The 21,268-nt window shown below is 36.2% G+C and overlaps 1 protein-coding gene across 3 annotated transcripts in view; it reads right to left on the bottom strand.

Moving 5' to 3' along the window:
* si:ch211-266k8.4 (TBC1 domain family member 10B) overlaps positions 1-21,268 on the bottom strand; it is a 77,073-nt gene that overhangs the window by 45,653 nt on the left and 10,152 nt on the right. For all 3 annotated transcript variants that reach the window (XM_067436078.1, XM_067436077.1, XM_067436079.1), the window contains exons 11-13: positions 3,184-3,288; positions 792-967; positions 492-601 (exon numbers count right to left, since the gene is read on the bottom strand). In XM_067436078.1, coding sequence (XP_067292179.1) covers positions 492-601; positions 792-967; positions 3,184-3,288 — 391 coding nt within the window. The remainder of the gene's footprint in view (positions 1-491; positions 602-791; positions 968-3,183; positions 3,289-21,268) is intronic.

The raw sequence follows: 21,268 nt of genomic DNA, 5'->3' as shown, positions 1-21,268 counted from the left end.
AATAATATTATATATATATATATATATATATATATATATATATATATATATATATATATATATATATATATATATATATACACACACACATTTCAATCTTATATACACACATTTAAATCTCATTTTATTTACTTTTTTAAATAATTATATTATTTAATGCATGTTCAAAAATTCTTAAAATGTTTATTTCACAAAAATGTATTAGATTAATGATTTCTTTATTTTATTTTACTTTACTTTATTTTATATAAGTGGCACATCCATATTAATTGTAATTCCATCAAAAAAATGGGTTTCAGAACAATTTGAGTATGAACTTTTTTTTTTCCGGAAGTATCCCATTAATCTTCAAGTGTATTTTATTTAACAGTTCTGAGGTAGAGGAATTGCAGTTAATTAAAACATACCAATTACTGAAAACCCATTTAAACAAAAAAGAGGACAGCTTCTTGACTCCTTGTCCATCTCTCTACCATTTGTGTGTCACACACCTGTCTTCAGTAGCACCTCCATCTGAATCTTGAGATGAGAGTCGCTCCTTCTTGACCCCACCCAGAGTGGAATTCTGGGAATGTTTACTACTGTTCCTCCTGGTTCGAACCTGAATCACATAATTCTTAGACTGAATATGTATACAAGATAAAAGTATATAGCAAACAATTGTGTCAAACGTGTATCTGATACAGACAAGGAAGTTGCTGCTATCTCATTGTCATTTTCGATAATGCAGAAGCCGAATTTAAGGCCAAAGTGTGATTTATTTATAAAGATGGTCATAAAAGTAGGTGCACCTGTGCATGAGTGAAGGAGGTGGAGATTCTCGCTTTGGGGAGGCGGCTGAGGGCAGGGTTCCTCTTGGCAGGAGAAGATTTGGCAGCTGTACTGTGCTTGCCTGATTCCAAAAAGTAATGCTGAGCCACTTTCAGCAGTCGCGTGAAAACATTCTTAGTGCCGGAACCCGGAGGCTCTGGGGAAACACAGAAGAAACCTAATCTTATTAATGGAAGCGCAGTATACGTTTATCAACATTTATATACTGTCATACAAATATATAGTGTATACACACACATACAGACAACATTTGTGTGTATTAATCGCAACTAACATAAAAGTTTGTGTTTATATATTATATGCGTGTACACACACGAGTATATATATATATATATATATATATATATATATATATATATATATATATAGGTATAGGTGTGTGTGTGTGTGTGTGTACGTGTACGGATATGTACATAAATATATGAGTTACATACACAAACTTTTATGTTAGATGTGATTAATCACAAATAAACGGTTTTGAAAGCACTAATATTATATATATATATATATATATATATATATATATATATATATATATATATACACATACATATATATATATACACACACACACACACACATATATATATATATATAAAAAAATGAAAAAATATTTGAATATGTATGTATATAATAAATTATAATATAATGTAAATATTAATAAATACACACGTTTTCTGATCATATTTTTTCAAGCACATTTTACCAAATCCAAACCACATTAATCTTAATAACTACTATTCATTTTGTATTTAATAATTTATAAAAGTGTTATAATTGTTCATGAAGGCTGTGAAAGAAAAACACATTATATTGAGGTGTGCAGAATTATTAGGATAAAATGAGCCAAAAAAGACATTTAACTGTATTTAATAAATGCCCATGCTAATTAAATTCCCATGAGAAGAATACAATACTAATGAAATATTAGGAACTGGAGTTAAGGCCTGACCATTGTACAGTGAAATGCTCATTGGGTCAGCAAGGTCAGACAAATTCAGGTCGCGAAGACAAGACACGCTAACTGCAAAAGGATTAAAAATGAAGTTTAAGAATTAAGTGTGAAACCATCAGGAAAACTTTAGCCTCCAGCGCCACCCTTTTCTAGAACTGCAACCTACCTAGAGTCTCCAGAAATCAACATGCCTAATAATTCTGCTCGTACTGTAACACACACACACACACACACACACATAATATAAAAATATAAAAGGGTTTGTTTACATTATATATGTAATAATATATAATTATCTAATATATACATATTTTATATATAAATATTTTGTAAAAAAAAATATTAAATATATACATGCATGTGTGTGTATTTATATATATATATATATATATATATATATATATATATATATATATATATATATATACACGCAGTACACACACGTATTATGTAAACAAACTTTTTTTGATGTGATTAATCGATTGCACAGCACTAATATATTACCTGATATATATTTTTTTAACTGAATGTTTAATACGTTTATACACAAATTTGTATTTGTATTTTGAAAAAAACAAAAAGAAAACACATTTATTTTTAATACACCATATGGAACTGCAAAAATAACTATTCTGGGGAAAATATGAGTGGCGCTTGGCACAGGACTACATGTTGTCTTTGAATATTAAACTGGGATTAAAAAGTATTTTACACCCCCCTTTTAAAGTACCACTATTGTAAGTAAATGAAAAAGTAGTACCAAAGGGTCAATGGGTGAACTTCTGTGAGTTGCAGTATATTTCCAGGTACAAACAAACACCACACCACAAACGCGCCCACAGCACAAAAGTGAATGTTATCAGACTATCACATTTACACAGGTGCTGCCGGCCTGCTTTTGCAAATGCAGGCTGTGTGCTGGAGAACAGATATCCATGTCGGCCACATATGCCACTAGGGATTCTGCCTGTCCCCTGTAATCGCATCAACAGAACAAGGAAATGTGGGCTGTATTGTATTACAAAGCGTCTGTTTTGGTGGTTTTGAATCGGGTAGGTGACAGAATACAGTTGGTAGATATGTTCTTTACTCGAGTGTAATGCGCTTGACATTGAATGAGTGAATCGGTGACCTGAAGTACAGTGTGTCGAAGGTTTTAGCCTATTGTCTTGATTTCTTTTTCTGGGCTTTCCGCCAATAGTATTAACTCTTGCAATGTGACTGGATCCAAGGGGCGTCATAATCTCATGTATGATACGGCAGGGTGCCATCTTAAGGTGATGGCGCACTTTCGTTATGACATTTTGTCCCTTGCTTGCAATGACCCATTAGATTAATAGCGTGGAGGTCCAGACCTGCCTAAATTACTCATAAATAATCTTTATGAACCGGCTCACCTTTTTTGGAAGTGTTCTTGGCACCATCTTGTGAAGGTTTTACATCGTGTCGTCCGTCTCTGAGAGAACTCGCACAGCCTTTTGCACTTTCTTTTTTTGCTTTCTCTGCAAAGAGGGATGTGAAAGATATATATATATATATATTTTATTTAATAGCTATTTGAAACATCTGGTAGGCCAAAAATAAATATAATAATAAATAAAACACAAAAAACAGGTTAAAAAAAATTGCACAGCAAATAAAATAAATAATAGTAGTAAATAAAATAAATAGTTGTTTAACACAGCAATTATAGTAAATAAAATGTCATATATGACAAATACATTTTTACGTTTTTCGTAAGTGTTGCAGGTAATGCAAGCTTTTCCAGCCAACAAAAAGACAAGCAAAGCAAAAAAATACCGCAGACACCCGCCAACTCATCGCAAATTACATAGTAGTAAATGTTTGTGTTGCATTTTTAACTATGCAAAAAGACAAAAGATACATTTGAAGTACTTTGCGACTACAATTAAACCTTAATCCTAAGATTTGGAGAGAGCAGTGATTCACAATCAATCTCAATCAGCGGCAGTTTAAAAGCTTTAGTTTGCAGTTGATCTCATGAAGACAAGTTCTGGCATGTTCAGCAGCGTAATGAGAAAACGCTGGAAGGTACCAGAGCTCACCCTGCCTCCCTGAAGCACCCGAGGGCCTAATGGACACATCAAAGTCTTCTTATATACTCTTTAACATTCATATTCTGCTGGATTTTTAAATGACGTACAGCAAAAATATGCAAGAGAGAAGCTATTAAAACAATTAAAAATCCTTTAGGCTAAATTCTTGGGGTTTCCCTTTTAAAGATTCGGAGGAAAAATTTGGTAGGGAATGCCAGTTAATGAACCGTGTCACCTCTGTTGACCAACTGGCATCGTTTTTTAAAGAGCCGGAGCCAAAAAGATTAGCAGATGATGCAAAATAAAGGTTTATCCTGTGGCTCTAACGCAATAATGACAGGGCTATTCTGAAAGAATGATGGGTAATCCCATCATTTTTGTGCCGTTTGATAGAAAGAATGCGCATTGTATTACTCATACAACTGGCGTCACAAACAGAAGAAAAAATAAACTGACTGCAGATGAGAACAAATATCTGATATCAGATGACAACAAAAAGGGTTCAAGAAAAAGTGTTTCCATCCGAGAACAATAAAAGAGAAAGCTTGGCAGAAGGTTAGGATACAGTCCTAACTTTAGCCAGATTTGTTAAACTCGTCCATGCTTGCAAACTTTCTCTAGCCCCCTTTCTCGCTCTCTCTTACGGACATATACAGTCTTTGAAGAACTAAACACCCAGATTTAGGCGGTGCTGAAAGCGTCTTTCTTCTGGAATTACTCAACTGATAACCAGAAGGCTATCGTACTCTATCAGACGCAGAAAAAGGTCACTTTTCTGTGTTTTAAAGTCTGTGCAAACATGATAGCTGACGCATCAGTGTCAATATGCACATTTGGTGTGTATGTGTGTGCTGGCGCTCTATGTGAGAAGACATTTTAAAAGTGGTGTATGCAGACAACATTTCAGTTGAACTCATTTATATAGATCACAAAATGGTTTAATCAAAACACTGAAGACATTTCTGGTAACCTATGTACAGTGTAGCACTATAACATTATACAAAATTGTGAGTAAATCCCTATTTGGACTGGACTAGTTTTTCCAGGAGGACATTAGAGAAATTCTTGTTAACATACTTTCCGATTTTAATCCCATTTGAATCTGTCAAGTCTGTGTTTTCCTCACACAACCTATGTAAAAATACCAGGGCAAATGACCTACTGTTTTTCATCAAACTCATCCTCTGAGAAATCTAATCTCGTCCGAATGTGAATGTGTGATTGCTGATTGTTGTATCATTCTAATGCTTCTTCTTGTGTGTTTTTGAATTACCTGAGCTACCATTTGCACACCAATCTTTAACATGCATTAATTTAATTTCAATACGGATGGTATCCTATAAAAAAAATGAAATATACAATCAATAAATAGAGCCAAATCGTGGAAACTACAAACACTGGCCATTGTAATATAAGCGCCATGTAAGAGTAAAGCTGGGGCCGCGTTAAAATATTTTAAAAATCGTATAAGATTTTCAAGGTGTGAGAGAGACCACAAACATGACGATAAACATTTCGATTTAACCGTTTTGTTCCTCTACACTAAGAGATTCCATTCACAAACAACACTTGAACACAGGAAATACCGTTTATAGTATATGGACTGCTTTACAGAAAATCTGCAGGAAGGAAAAAAGAAAAATGTTTAGATGAAGTCGGGAGACGGGGTGAACATGGACTGTACATGTTACACCGTGAGCTGGAGGTGAGTCTTACATCACCTCGCTTTCTGAATGGGTATCATTTCGTTTTGCGTGATAATCGAGATAATCGGAAATTTACCTATGATTGTCGGAAGTGGAGAAATTGGCCCAAAATCTCCCCGATTATCTTCAGCTTCAGTTTAAGATACTAGCTTAAGATGTCTAGATTTATCTGCTCACTTACGCAAGTTTATTATAAACAGCCACTGGTATAAACTCATGAAGTTTACTTAAATAGTTTTTTTTTAAATAATAATTTAAAATGATGATAAATAATAAAGAAGTACAAAGGAAATATACTAATATATAGGGGGTAAAAAAAATAGCCACAATCCACACATTTCTCCCAGTTACTCAAATTAAAGACCCCTGAGGACAATGCAGAATAAAAAGAGCACATTATCTAACAATGAGAACAAGCTATTTGACTTGAATTTGTAAAAGTAATTGTGAGTGACACTCAATTTCAAGAGCCTTATGCAACAAAAATCATTTGCACTGGTTGTGGATCCACCAAATCAGATCTGCTTCCGTCACAATCTGCTTGTGCATGTCATGTGTGCCAATCAGTGCAGGGGTTCAGGTCAGCATGGATCAGCAGTGGCAGCATATTCCTGCTCCGAGACTGATATCTGCCACTTCCTCTGACGCACAAACAGCAACAATGTTGGCCTGGCAACCGGTAACCATGGAGTCCTTGCACAGGAACTCTGCAAGACCAAGATTAAACCTCAAGTTTCCTTCTGGACGCCAGCCTCTGTTTCATAAAGACCGGATCTCTTATAGTCACTCAAGTACTCAAAGAGAATGAACTACATAAAAGTATAAAAATAGTATAGTATAGTAGTGTGTAGAACTGATTCCACTTGAGGAAAAAAATGAAATAATAATATATCTAATTCATTATAATATATTATACAATATATATTATAGCTTAGCACCGCCGCTTCTCTTGAGCTGCACTGCACCAGAGCGATCTCGCGCCACAAAAAAAAAAAAAAAAACAATTTGAGAATTATACATACATACACACACACACAATCAGTGTTTTATATTATATTATATATATATATATATAAAAATTAGATTTTTTTTACCCAATGCACGCATGATAGACAGTGTTACAGTGCTGTCAAAAGTGAAAAGATACATCTTTGTACCTTACTCACCCCTAAATGGTATATATTAGTACTTTAAAAGGTACATATCAGTAATTTAAGAGTGCGAATTAGTGCCTTAAATGTACATATTAGTACCTTTTCAGTTTTGTACCGTCCCAGACCCCCAGTGACAGAAATGCATATAGGCATATGTGCAGTGCAGCTCAAGAGAAGCAGCGGTGCTGAGCTACACTATATATTGTATAATATATTATAATAAATAAATTTGATATATTATTATTAATATTTAATTTTTTTCCTCAATGCATATAAAAACATTTTTTGCCGCAAGATCGCTCAGCAGTGCGGAGCCCATGTGAACTGATTTTCTCTTCCACCGTATTATCAGTTTCAGATTAAAATAAAAACTAATGAGCATCTGAAGTATGTTCAAATATAGAGTACAACTTTCCAAAATCCGTATCATGTCACCGCTCGAACAACCGCAGAAAGACATCAGTAAACAATGTCATGTAATGTCACATTTACCATAGAAAACCAATATCCAGTGTCCATAATACCTTTAGTCAGCCAGAAAAACATTAGAGATTAACTTTTTGCTAAATATATCCACCATAATTTTTAATGTTCTTCAATATTTAATGCATGTTTGAATAAACCTGGCAAGTTTTTTATGACAGTCACCATTTAAATATTTATATTTCATATAACTTTATTATTATTAAAACAAAAATATCATGTTATTCTTAGTGTTTGTATACAAATCAGTTAATTGGCTAATGTATAGTACACTCCCATAGTTTACAGCATATATATTATTTATTTTCACATTTTTGTTCTTTTTAAATTTTTCTTTAACGTATTCTCCATTTATGCCCTGCTATATAAATCACTAAAAGTTGATTACATTTGATTAAATGAAATGAAATGACATTAAAATTAAAACTCTCTCATATAATGTTACTGAATACATGACATTAAGCTTATATTAGATAAGGCACAAAACTGTATAATAATATCAACAACATAGAACATTTTGACCAAACAGTAATCTTAAGAAATAAAATTAAAAATAATAAAAATCACTGAAAAACAAAAATTCATAAATAAAAGCAAATAAAGTGGGTCTATATTTCCTCAAGGATCATGCTTAACTCACACTCATGGAAGCAGTGTGGACATGCAGGATGTCTTATCATTGTCCAAGATCCAACTTCAAAGCTTCCTGTTCCCATAAATTCCCATTAAAACTCCCATAACTCACTATCATTACACCTGGAGGGAGGGGACTCCAGGTTCTCATGCACCACAAAAAGTTTTAATAATAAAAAGTTACATTTATTTCCTTTACCTTTGTACCTTGGGGCCCAGTGTTTCTTTGACGGATTTCCTGTATACCCTCAAGCAAACAACACACATCTTACAGAGTTCAAACAAAACGCACAAGAATCAGTTACTCTTTCTTTTAAGGTGACGTATTTACATTCTAATTAACCAAATACTCAAGTGCCAAGTAATATAAATTAAATACATGTACTTATTATAAGTTTCAGTTAGGGTTATGTTTGGTTTAGTTACTTAATTATGCACAATTTATGGTTATTAGTATAGCATGAACATGTAGCTATGTCACCTTAAAATAAAGTGTTACCTCAGTTTTCAAGTTATTTGGGGTAACATTAAGTGTGTAGTTTGCACATGCCAAAATATTGTGCCGCAGGAAAACAGATAACATGGAGCCTAACAATGACAATGGTAAAAGTCCTGAGATGGAGCCAAGGAACACAAAAGGTTGGGCATGCGAATACAAAGGAAATGGGCTGACTTTTGAACTTGCAGCCAAACAATCAATCACAATAAAAAAAAAGTAAAGTAAAGAGACCACCACTTAGAAGACTCAACATTAAAAGACCTGCCCCTCCGCAAAGTAAAGGTAACATGCTGGCGATTTAACTTCTGTAATGCCCAGCTCTTCCTTTGATGAGATTTATGGTATGGCTGTGGGACGTGTGATTACAGGAGGTCTGAACACTCCACTTTTTTTTGAAAATAAGCTCATTTTCCAACTCCCCTACAGTTAAACTGTTGAGTTTTACCGTTTTCCAATCCATTCAGCCAATCTCGGTAGCACATTTAGCATAGCTTAGCATGGATCACTGAATCTGATTAGACCATTAGCATCTCGCTCAAAAATGACTAAAAAAAACTTTAGATTTTTTTCCTATTTAAAATTGACTCTTCTTTCGTTTCAGTACCAAGACTGACAGAAAATTAAATGTTGTGATTTTCTAGGCTGATATGGCAAGGAACTATATACTCTTATTCCCATTTCATATTCAAGGAACTTTGCTTCCGTACCATGGGTGCAGCGGCGCAATGATGTTACGCAGCTCATGAAAATAAGCTAACTTCCGTCCACATAACCAACGTGACATCCTGCTTGCACAGGGGGCGTGCGGCGCTACATAATACAATAATACTTAATCAACTGTTATAGGGGAGTTGGAAACTAAGATGGGAAACTCGAGACGGCCAAAAATATGCTCATCAAATATGTATGTGATTGGCTACTACGATCAGCGCTTCACAAACATGTTGTAAAAATACATCAATGATTTTTCTCAGAGTGCTTGGACAGATACACAGCTGGTTGACCCCTGTTTGTGCTTTCAAATGCTCCTGCTCCCGCTTTCAAACACTTCAGTGTTCTTTCAAACCGCTGCAGTGTGTTGATCATTGTAGCCAAACACAGGCACATCCGATGAGCGCGTGAGCACACTGACCAGTCAGAGGTGTTTACGATAACAGCTCGACAGCGCTCAAAGCGTCACATTTTTAGCATTTCAGTACCGATGTGGTATCGCAGTCGGTACTTTTGACAACACTAATCAGTCATCACCCTTATGTCATTCCAACCTTGAATGATTTTCTTTATTCTGTAGAACAGGACAACAGTGGAACAGGCTGTTTTGGATGCCATTGACATTTGTTGAACAAAAATAGCTACAACATATTAAAATATCTTCTTTTGTGTTCCATTGAGAGAAAAAAATAGCATACAGGTTGGAAGATGAAATCAAAAGGGACCTATTATGCAAAATCCACTTTTATAAGGTGTTTGAAGTTGAACACAGATGTGTGTCCACAGTGTGTGTAACCAACCAGCCTATAATAATACAAATCCAACCAATACATTTTTTGTGATCCCCATCAATCATTATCGATCTTTCATAACGCGCGGTTTCATATTTCCCCCTACTCCTACATAAGAGTAAGCAAACTGACTGTAAAATGTTCCGCTTCCTTCAGGCTTTGGATTTCACTGTGGCTGCTAATTGAGAATATTTACTGGTATTTACAAATTATTTACTAGTAAACCATCTGTTTCTGACAGAGATGTCACCATGTGTGCTGCTGACGCAGTTCAGACTGACCTTTAAGGATATTAAAAAGATTGAAGTGGACATGAGGAGGTTTGGCAGACAGTAAAACACAAAATCGACGCATCTTCACACTGATTAACTGTGCTCCTTCTGTTTGGACAAATCCTGGGCTATATTCCAATATTACAGAGAAACGCAATCTTGGGGAGAAACATTATGGCATGAATGATTAAGAAATATTTCAGATTTAGGTCAATTTCTAGGTCAATAATCAAAAACGAATTAATCACATCTTTTATATTAATAAAGGTTTTTTTGTTACTATTATTTTAGCATGTTATATACATACCTGCCTTTTGTATTATAGAATTTATTAACATTTATTTACATATAAAGTGTATTTTTTACATCATTTGTTTACATTTTGTTTATACAAAATAAAGTAATATTACCAAATATTATAAACAAATAAAATGTATAATATACTATTATTTTAGTCTATATTTATGTAAAAATAATACATATATTAAATATAATAAATATACAAATAAAATGTATAACCAAAATAAATACATACAAATTAATAAATATGTAAATAATATATAAAATGTCCACCTCCAATGTCCACCCCATACAATCAGTAAGAATTTAACTACTAACATGGCCAAGACCAAAGAGCTGTCCAAAGACACTAGAGACAAAATTGTATGCCTCCAAAAGGCTGGAAAGGGCTACGGGGAAATTGCCAAGCAGCTTGGTGAAAAAAGGTCTGCTGTTGGAGCAATCATTAGAAAATGGAAGAAGCTAAACATGACTGTCAATCTCCCTCGGACTGGGGCTCCATGCAAGATCTCACCTCGTGAGGTCTCAAGGATCCTAAGAAAGATGAGAAATCAGCCCAGAACTACATGGGAGGAGCTGGTCTATGACCTGAAAAGAGTCATGGGAGAACTTGCAAATTAGCAGGGTGTTCAAATGCTAATTTTCCTCACTGTATATATATTAATAAGAAAAATATATAATAATTAAACACATGTATATTATATAAACAAACTTTTATTTTGAGTGATGAATCGCTTGGCAGCCCTAATATTATACACTTACACACGTGTGTGTGTGTGTGTGTGTGTGTGTGTGTGTGTGTGTGTGTGTGTGTGTGTGATAAAACAATCGGCATTGTAAAAGCACTATATAAATAAAGTTGATTGATTGTGTGTGTGTGTGTGTGTGTGATAAAACAATCGGCATTGTAAAAGCACTATATAAATAAAGTTGATTGATTGTGTGTGTGTGTGTGTGTGTGTGTGTGTGTGTGTGTGTGTGTGTGTGTGTGTGTGTGTGTAATATTAGGGCTGCCAAGCGCAAGCGATTCATCACTCAAAATAAAAGTTTGTTTTTATATATATATATATATATATATATATATAAAATGTTTAATTATTATTTATTTAAATACACACAAATGCATATTTAAGAAATATTTGTATGTATATGCTGCATAAATATATTTATATGACTATATACTTATTTATATAATATAATATATATAGCATATTATATAAATATTTTTTTCTTAAATATAAACAAACATACATACATACATGGCACTTGCCGCTATTTTGGTAATATCGTAATAATTATTGCATGAAATAATAAAAATTTTGGTAATATAATAATAATAGCATGTCTTTCCAGGGACTGGTAAAAAGGGCACGAAGGGGAATAAAGGAAGAGTTGTGCAAAGAGTCCCACCACTGAATTGTGCTATCCAGCCATCAGTCAGTTTTGAATCATCTTTGAAAGATAGTCATCTATCAACTATCAAAGCCTCAGGAGGAATATAAATCACTGTAAGTTCAGAATGCAAAGGCGGGTCATAGAAGAACCACTTGATACTAGTCTTTGATTCTGAGCCACTAACCATGGCTTTAATGAACATCACTCCAGCCAAAAGTACAATGCTTTTGCAGTTTGTTTTCTAGCCTTTAGAAGGAACTAAGTGCTAATAAATAATTTCAACAGCATATCAAAATTTTGGTTGTGCTACCCTAGAAACCACTCAGAACACCTTAGTAATTCTATTGTCCCAGTGCATTTTGGACAGGCAAGCATCACTAATTTCCAGACAGTCTGCTCTTTTAATCCGTGTGGAGTGGTAGATCATTTATGAGTTGATTTGAACGCATTGATATGGAAAGAGCGGGAGGAGTTTCCTGACCTCCTGACACTGAGCTTAGATTTCACCACATTCCCTCACTCAGAACTCAACGGCTTTAAGCCTGATCGCAGGTTAGGGGCCAAACACTCAAAGGAGTTTAGGAACATGGATACAAGTGTACTGGAGATGTTTTTTTTTAAATATCAGAATTTCTATAGTGGTAGTCTGGATTATTTTCTATTGTGGTAGTCAAAAGATTCACAATTAATCGTTAAAAGATTGCGACCTTGATTCAAACACCCCCGTAATCTCATTCCTAAATGACAACGATTCAGCCATGTCTGTTGAACATTTCACAAAATCACAGCGGAATATTAAAGCCAGAGAGAGCAGTTGCCATGTACAGGTATGAAGCAGCTTTTCTTTTCAACCACACAGTATCGTCTTTCTCTTATAAATATTCAAAATCACAGAAGTACTGGGAACAAAGTATATCGTATATCGGGCAAATCCCCTTTTGAAAGTAACTTGACGCTTCAAATAATGTTTTTATCGAGTGAATCGTTATGCCACCAGGTGGCAACAAGTGGCTTAAAGGTCCCGTTCTTCACGATTCCATTCCACTCCAAACAACAATACACAAAGAGTGGGGAAATATGTTGAACTAAATAAGCACGCTTCTTCATTCAAATGCGCTACTATTCCATGTCTTTCTATGTAAACACTAGCCTGCCATGCAAAACCAGTCCGCTTACTACCATTGTCTACACAAACCACGCGTAAACACACACACACACACACACACGTGCACAACTGCACTTCCCACATGTACACCTTCAAAGACAAAAATACGACGATATAATTCAAGTATAAATATGTAAATAACACAAGTCGCTAAGCATATTATATAGTTAGTGTATAACTTGTACCACATACAGACGTCCTGCTCTAGTCGTTTTTTGCTGCTGCTCCTGTTCAACTGCAGCCTCTGGGTCTGATTCCAGATCATAGATGTATGGCTGTATCTGATTAAAAGCCATATTTTTATTTTGAATAAAACATTTTCCCGCTGTTAGGGATGACACAGCTTTACGACGCACTCAACACAATAACAGCGGCGCGCACACGTCATTATTTAGCTCCGGCCACACGATACGCCCCCACCTGCTCGGCTTTTTTCGGAAAGACTCGGAACAGCGCATCTTTCTTATATAATTATAAAAAAAATAAAGACTTTTCGGAGATATGCAGGATGCAATGCTACTCTACAGGTACTCAAGATTGACATGACACTGACTTAAACTGAGTGTTTCACCCCCCCTTTAACAGAAGTTCCCTTTCAAAGCCTACAGCAAACGGCCGGTTTGGACTACACCCCTGCACTTCCATGCTGTAATGACATCACTAGAACCGTTTGTTGACTAACCCTCCGCCCACAAGAACACGCAAAAAAGGGGGCGTGGTCTTTTTGCTCTCCTACGTGGAGAAGAGCGCGCATTCAGCGCTTGCATCTCCCCGTTATGGTAAGAGGCGGGACCTTTCCGGGCAACGTGCGCTAAGCTGCTGCCCAATCACAACATGGGAAGCGCTGGCCCAATCAGAACTCTACGTATTTTTCGGAAGGAAGGACTTCATAGAACAAGGAAATCATCAGGCTGTTTTTAGGACAGAGAAAACAGCGCTGTACAGATAAGTAAATTGTGTGAAAAATACTGTGTTTTTACACACGAAACATGAACTCATGTTATATTGCACGTTGGAAACATAATCAAAGCTTCGAAAACACGCGAAGAGCGGGACCTTTAATGTATTTGTCATTGAATCATTCATTCAAGAGATTTTTTCAAAAAACGTTCAAGTAATTGAGTGAGTCAACAGTAAAAAATATAAAAATGATTCAGACTAATTGAACATTTTAAATAGACAGCAATTTACATTTTGCCAGAATCTCTAGTGAATTACATGTTATTTTGTAGAATCATGGGAGAATTGACATTCTCAATTTATCCAAAATCGTGCAGCTCTAATCTGGATTTAGCCATTTGGCTCTTCTTGGGTCCTTTTTTTGATTTTATGATGAGGGTGTCAATTAGTTACATTTTTAATGAAATTCAATTTAGGATACGCTGATTGATTAAATATTTGCAAACAAATCGCATATCATAAGCTGCTCTGGTCAAAAGACTAGAGGATCATTCAATCACTGAACCGAACTCGTGTCTGTTAATTCCTTTGTGGTTTGGATTTTTCCTTCACTTTTAAATATTAGGTTGTTACACGTTTCACTTTCAAGTCCTTTTCTCTTTTTTTATATTTCCCTTTTCAATACTGGAAGGGAAAAAATTTGTTAAATATGTTGTCCTGCAGAGACCTCGCTATGCAATACATTTGTAGGTTGATTTACCCAAAAAGTTGCTATAAAAACCTTGCTGTTTGCCCAACAACAACACTGACTCAACCAAGGGCGTGAGCTGGGTACAGGACTATCTGTTGGTTCAACCCATCGAAGAGGGGAATATTCAAGAAAACTGCTTAAAACATTTATTAGTGGTGCAACAAAAATAGCCAGAAATTATAAGGGACCATGTACTGAAACTCTAGCAATCAGCTATCAATGCCTTAGCAACCACTTAAAACATTCCATAACCACTTAGCAATGCTTTAACACCCAGAAAACCCCATTTACTGCCTAAAAATTCTAGCCTAGAAACTAGACACGCCCTACAGGCAGCAAATCTAATTTGCTACCAGGGTAGGCTAGCAACTCTCCGTTAGCTTGAGAGCTGGAAAAACCTAAATCTGGTCAGGCCAATCATTGTAAAATCATTTCCATGACGGATGGTATAGATGTGCTAGCTGTCATTGAGCAGCAGTGGAGTGAAACAGCCAATCAGAGCAGAGCTCAACATTAATATTCATGACCCTTCCAAATAAGGCATTACATCCTAGGGACAATTTCTAGGGTTGTGTAAATGGACCTGTAAAACCGTATCTGGAAAATGTTTGACCTTAAATAAGCCACATACCCTCTATTTAGATATTAGAGAACAATTTAAAATATTGTTTCAAATCATTCTGGGGCAACTTTAAGAGTTTGCACATTCCTATATATGATAAAAAAAGACGTTTGGCAAAAAGACACATTTAGGCTTTACTGCATAACATAAAAAACACCTTTAAGAAAAATTACATAATGGACAAAAGCAGAAATTAATATCCCCCAGTTCAAAGAGACTGAATGTGTCCATCACATGGACACCACCTTCAATCAAAGTCCATGACCCCGAGTTAAACCCTAAAACTCTCAGCGAGTAGAAGTTCAGGAGACTGGATGATGGGTGGCCTGATACTGAAGACCCAGGAAAGCCTTCTGTCATTACTGGATTTATAACCAACATAAGGCTTTACTCAACAAGGTCGGAAGAATTTCACCTTTCTGACCTGGCTAAGCCTGGCCTAAGCCGCACTGCCCACATTTGACAAAATGCAATGAATCCATCTCATCACGCTCATCAGCTGTGTGCCGCCCAGAATGAGAAGGCTTGTGTTGGTCATTGTCTGTTTCACATCTTCTGAACAAGCGCTGGGCGGTTATTTGATTAAGCCTGTCCAGCGGGAGCACTCGGGTTACAGAAAATATTAGCCTTCAGCAGAACGTGCTCGGGGACAGAACAGTCAAACTCAATGAAGGGCTGACTTAATCATCTCATTTTACAGGATTAGAGGCGAAATGGCTGACTATTGTGTTTGCCCAGGCACAGGGCCCCGCTCAAGGTGACCAGAGAAGCAGATTCAGGGCTAAAACACAACAAACGGTTTTGATAGCTACATTATAAGGCTTTTCAGGTATATTTTTTAGTCAGCACTGTACCATCCCAAAGGCCAGAGTCATCGTCAGGGGATCTCATAAAGGTCCATACGATATTAAAACACTTGCTAATGCAGTTGTTCCAGGACCTACAGGTCTGAATTGATTATGATTAAAAAAACATTGCAAGGCAAGAAAACTTGTGTAGTCTGATTGACAAATAAATTATTCTTATGAACTGGTTCTTTTATGTCCTGTACTTTTATGTTACCTTCTGAACCAGTCTGGATGAACCGTTCACTGAATGAACTTTGTTCGAGTACTTAAAGGAACACCCCAATTTTTGGGAAAATAAGCATTTTCCAACTCCCCTAGAGTTAGTTGAGCTTTACCATTTTCGAATCCATTCAGCCGATTTCTGGGTCTGGCGGTAGCATTTTTAGCATAGATCATTGAATCTGATGATTAGACCATTAGCATCTCACTCAAAAATGACCAAAGACTTTATATATTTTTCCTATTTAAAACTTGTCTCTTCTGTAGTGACATGGAGTACCAAGACTGACGAAAAATGAAGAGTGTGATTTTCTAGACCGATATGGTTAGGAACTATACTCTCACTCCTGCGTAATCAAGAAACTTTGCTGCCGTACCATGGGTGCAGCGGCGCAATGATATTAGGCAGCGAATGAAAATTGGAGAATAGGCTAACTTCTGTCAACATAACCAACGTGAGACCTACTATACTTGGCTTACACCGGGAGCATGCTGGGGACTATTTTAAGGTGCTGCATAATATTGCGCCACTGCAGCAAAGTTCCTTTATAATTACCCAGAAATGAGAGTATAGTTCCTAGACATAGCGGTCTAGAAAAATCGCAACTTTTAATTTTCCGTCTGCCTTAGTATATCGAAAGTCTTTGGCCCTTTTTGAACAAGATGCTAACGGTCTAATCAGATTCAATGATCTATGTTAAGCTATGCTAAAAGTCCTAAACCCGGAGATCGGCTGAATGGATTCGAAAATGGTAAAGCTCAACTAACTATAAGGCTGCATTTACACTGCAGGTCTTGATGCACAATTCCGATTTGGTGACTATATCCGATTTTTTTGACAACCCGCTTACATTATCTTTTCAAAAGCGACCCGTATCCGATATTTGCATTTACACTGTACACTGGCAAAACAGCCCAAGACGTTCTTAACCGATGAAAGGAAGTAAAACAGCGCGATATGCAATGGACGTAGACAAAATGATTGCACAATGTTTTGCTGTCTGCACTGTTCCACACATATTTAAAGGTCGCCAAAACATTTCTCTCTTAAGGCAGGGTTGACAGGTTTTCACAACAAAAACCCACCCATTTGCAACTCAAAACTGTGTTAAAGTAGCCCAATTCTGCATGAAAACCGCAGACTTGGCAACACTGGATCGCAGTTTGTGTCCAGCTGAGTTGACGTAATTCACTTCCGTCCTTTTTTCAATGACGTACGACTCGCATTTACTGGGGAATATCCGATTTGACCGCTTACATGGCAGGATTTATTACCACATATGAGTGAGGCCTGAATCCGATCTGAGGATATCGGAATTCATGCGTTTTTTTTACTGCTTACACGTTCACATGTCATATGCGATCTGTGCCACATGAGAGGAAAAAAAATCGGAATTGGGTCACTTGAACCATGCAGTGTAAATGGGGCCTAAGGGAGTTGGAAAATGAGCCTATTGTTTAAAAAAAAGAGTGTTCCTTTAAATTTAACAGCTGACAGCTGATTGGTTGATTGTAATCCATTGCATACCGTTCTATCAACGTTATCTGACATTATCAAGATGAATTTGTTCTGACAAAGTTGAACAAAGTTCATGTCATATTTTATTACCATTTCTAAACTATAGCAAATAAACTGTGATAATGACAGAAAATGTTAAAGTTGTCTGAATACATTTTGGTTTGACTGTACATACATACATACACATTATATTGAATATATATATATATATATATATATATATATATATATATATATATATATATATATATATATATATATATATTTATATATTTATATATATATATATATATACACACAAACAATTTACATTTTAGAAAATAATATACAAGTTTTTTACACTTTGGATTCATTGCACCTGTAGAAAGCAGCTGAGTCACCGCACCACAGACGGAAAGGAAAACAGAGCTGAGATAGCAGCACACCTCAGGATTCTGCCAACACACTCACAAGCAAAATGCAATCCTGCTCTCAAGGCAACAAACACCTTTCTGAACTGCACAACCCCCATGAGAGCCTATACAGCAATCATCAGTGATTTCTATAAAATAGAAATAACAAATGAATCTGTTCTTGTGGGCTATAAAGCATGATTTATAACTAAGCCCTAAGAGAGACCTGCAGCAAAGAACAGACACGTTATTAGCTGAAACAAGAGCCACACTTTTTAAAGATTTTAGAGAGTATAATCAAATTTGACCATCTTTAGCAGAGTCTTTTACGCCCACCAAGCATGCATTAATTTGATTAAAATGTAGTAAAAACAGTAATATTGTGAATAACCATTCCTATTTATGTTGTATATATTTTAAAACCTAATTTATTCCTGTGATGATCAGAAATAATTTAAATAAGAAACTTTTATTATTATCAGTGTTGAAAGCTGCTTCATATTTTTGTGAAAACTGATACATTTTTCAGGAGAACGGTATTTATTTGAAATACTAAGCTTTTGTAAAGGCCTGTTCACACCAAGGATGATAACTATAATGATATTGTCGTGGAAATTCTCAATACGAATATTTGACTTCACCACAGACAATTCAAAACAACTCTCAGTTGTTAATATAAAACTAAAGTATCTCGAGGTAATTCCCTTCTCGAATACATCTAACACAATTTCATCACTTCGAAGTAATTCACCTCTTGAAGTAAGGTGACGGTGTCCCGTCGAGAAGCTACTATCACTAGCGTTTACTCAAACACACGAGCACACAGGTCTTTAGCATCTATACACTCTCACCATCCTTCTCAACTATTCACTGGTCTCTGCAGGATCCTTAATACTTTCGTATTACAGCCTCACCTGGAGGACGTCTCTATAGTCTTCTAACACTATCACTGCCTCTGCTTTGATCTATTGAGTGCAGAATCTTTAGTACTTCTATTTCTCAGCTACGTAGCATACTGACACCACTCCCAAATTGCTTTTTGCTGAAACGAAGTTTTATTCATGGCCGGGAGATCACTGGTCACAACAACCAAATGGGTCTCTCTGAACAGAAAGAAACATGTACATTTAAACAATACAGCTTGATTGAAAATCAATGTCACTCAGGTTTCCTTCACTGTGATTGGTTTACTTTATAATGTTCTATCAAATGACTTCTATTTGTGTTAAGCACCTTTTTGGGTGGTCTTTGACCTGAACATCTTTAGTCTGCGTTTTTTTGTTGTTTCATGTTAAATAACCCTTTTACCACTTCTGAGGCCAATATAACAGATATTTCCATCACAAAATAAATATATAGTTAACGTAAACCTAAAGAATTCATGCTCCTTGTTGCGCAAATTGAAAATCAAATACCTTCAGGCAGGTATGATGTCACAGACAGGTGTGCTAAAAACATAAACATACAATCTATTTAAAGATATAGTCCACTAGAAACTCTTCGTTCAACAGTAAGTCAGATGTGGTCGTTATGTGGCTTCCCGACATCCAGGTGTTTCCCAAATAGGCCTTCGATGGAAGCTCAGGTGCAGTGAGTGAAGGCACTGAGTCAGTTCTCATTACCTTGTTAAAAGGGGGACAGAGAGGGCTGACGGCCCCCCGGGTGACTCATATTGACTCACAGAGTTTTGGATGACAGATTCATACTGTAAAAACCAGTGCTTGGGCCTTTCAATTACACCAGCACCCCGCTAACAAACAAAAAAAAAACAGCTCCAGCATGCACACCACCCCTCAGGGAGTTTCTTCGTCATTAAAAGCCAATGAGTCACGGCCGCCAGACGGAGAAGTGCCCGTCGAACAGGATTCTGTCAAACCTGCATTAACGCTACTGTAAATCAACTCAGGAACTTAAATCAGAAGCTGTGAATGAAGACACTCAGAGCGACAACAAAAATAATGCCAGGGAGTCTCCTGAAGAGAAGACAAACCTGATGATCCCAGTGTGGGCAGACAAGAGAATATGGAGGGATTTTTCACTTGAAATAGAGAGTGTGCAACCCTGAGGCTAAGATAGACAGACGAGTGTGTTGATTAACTGGAACGTGAGTTCATAAAACATTAAAGTAGAAGTAAACATAAATAAAGCAACACTATGAGTAAAAATAGTTATGTAAATGTTTGAATGTAATTGTGTAATTGTTTTTCTTCAGGTTTATAGATCTAACAGTACTCCAATACTGGGGAGAATAATAAAACACTACATGGCCACTGGCCACTTCTTTAGGTACACCTTTTCAACTGTTCATAACACAAATTTCTAATCAGCCAATCAGATGGCAGCAGCCGAATGCATTCAGGCAGAGAGACATGGTCAAGACGATGTGTTGAAGTTCAAACTGAGCATCGGAATGAGCAAGAAATGGGATTCAGGTCATTTTGAACGTAGCATGGATGTTAGTTCCAGACAGGCTGGTACTTCATAAACTATGGACCTACTGGGATTTTTATGCATAACCATCTCTAGGGTTTACAGAGAATCGTCTGAAGAAGAGAAAATATCCAGTGAGCGGCAATTCTGTGAGCAAAAATGCCTTGTTGACGTCAGAGGAAAAAGGCCAGAATGAGCAAGCCTAACTCAAACAACCACCCGTTACAACCAAGCAGAACTTGAAAAAAATTGAAAAATTGAAAATTGAAAAAAAATGAAAATTGGAAGAAAAAAAACATGCCTGATCTGACTTCAGTCTTGATTTCTGCAACAACATTCAGATGGGAGGGGCAGAATTTTGTCATAAACAACATGAGAGCATGGATCCATAATTCCTTGTATCAACGGTTCAGGCTGGTGGTGGTGTAATGGTGTGGGGGATATTCTATCGTCACACTTTGGGCCACTTAGTACAAATGCTACAGCCTACCTGAGTATCATTGACCATGTCCATCCTTTTACGGCCACCCATCTTCTGATGAATGACATGCAGTGTCACAAAGCTTAAATCATCTCAAACTGGTTTCTTGAACAATGAATTCACTAAACTCAAATGACCTCCACAGACCAGATCT

Source organism: Pseudorasbora parva, chromosome 25 (genome assembly GCF_024679245.1).
Source record: "Pseudorasbora parva isolate DD20220531a chromosome 25, ASM2467924v1, whole genome shotgun sequence".
NCBI classification, from domain to species: domain Eukaryota; kingdom Metazoa; phylum Chordata; class Actinopteri; order Cypriniformes; family Gobionidae; genus Pseudorasbora; species Pseudorasbora parva.
The sequence above is the reverse complement of the archived record's forward strand: the minus strand, read 5'-3'. Positions and strand labels throughout refer to the sequence as shown.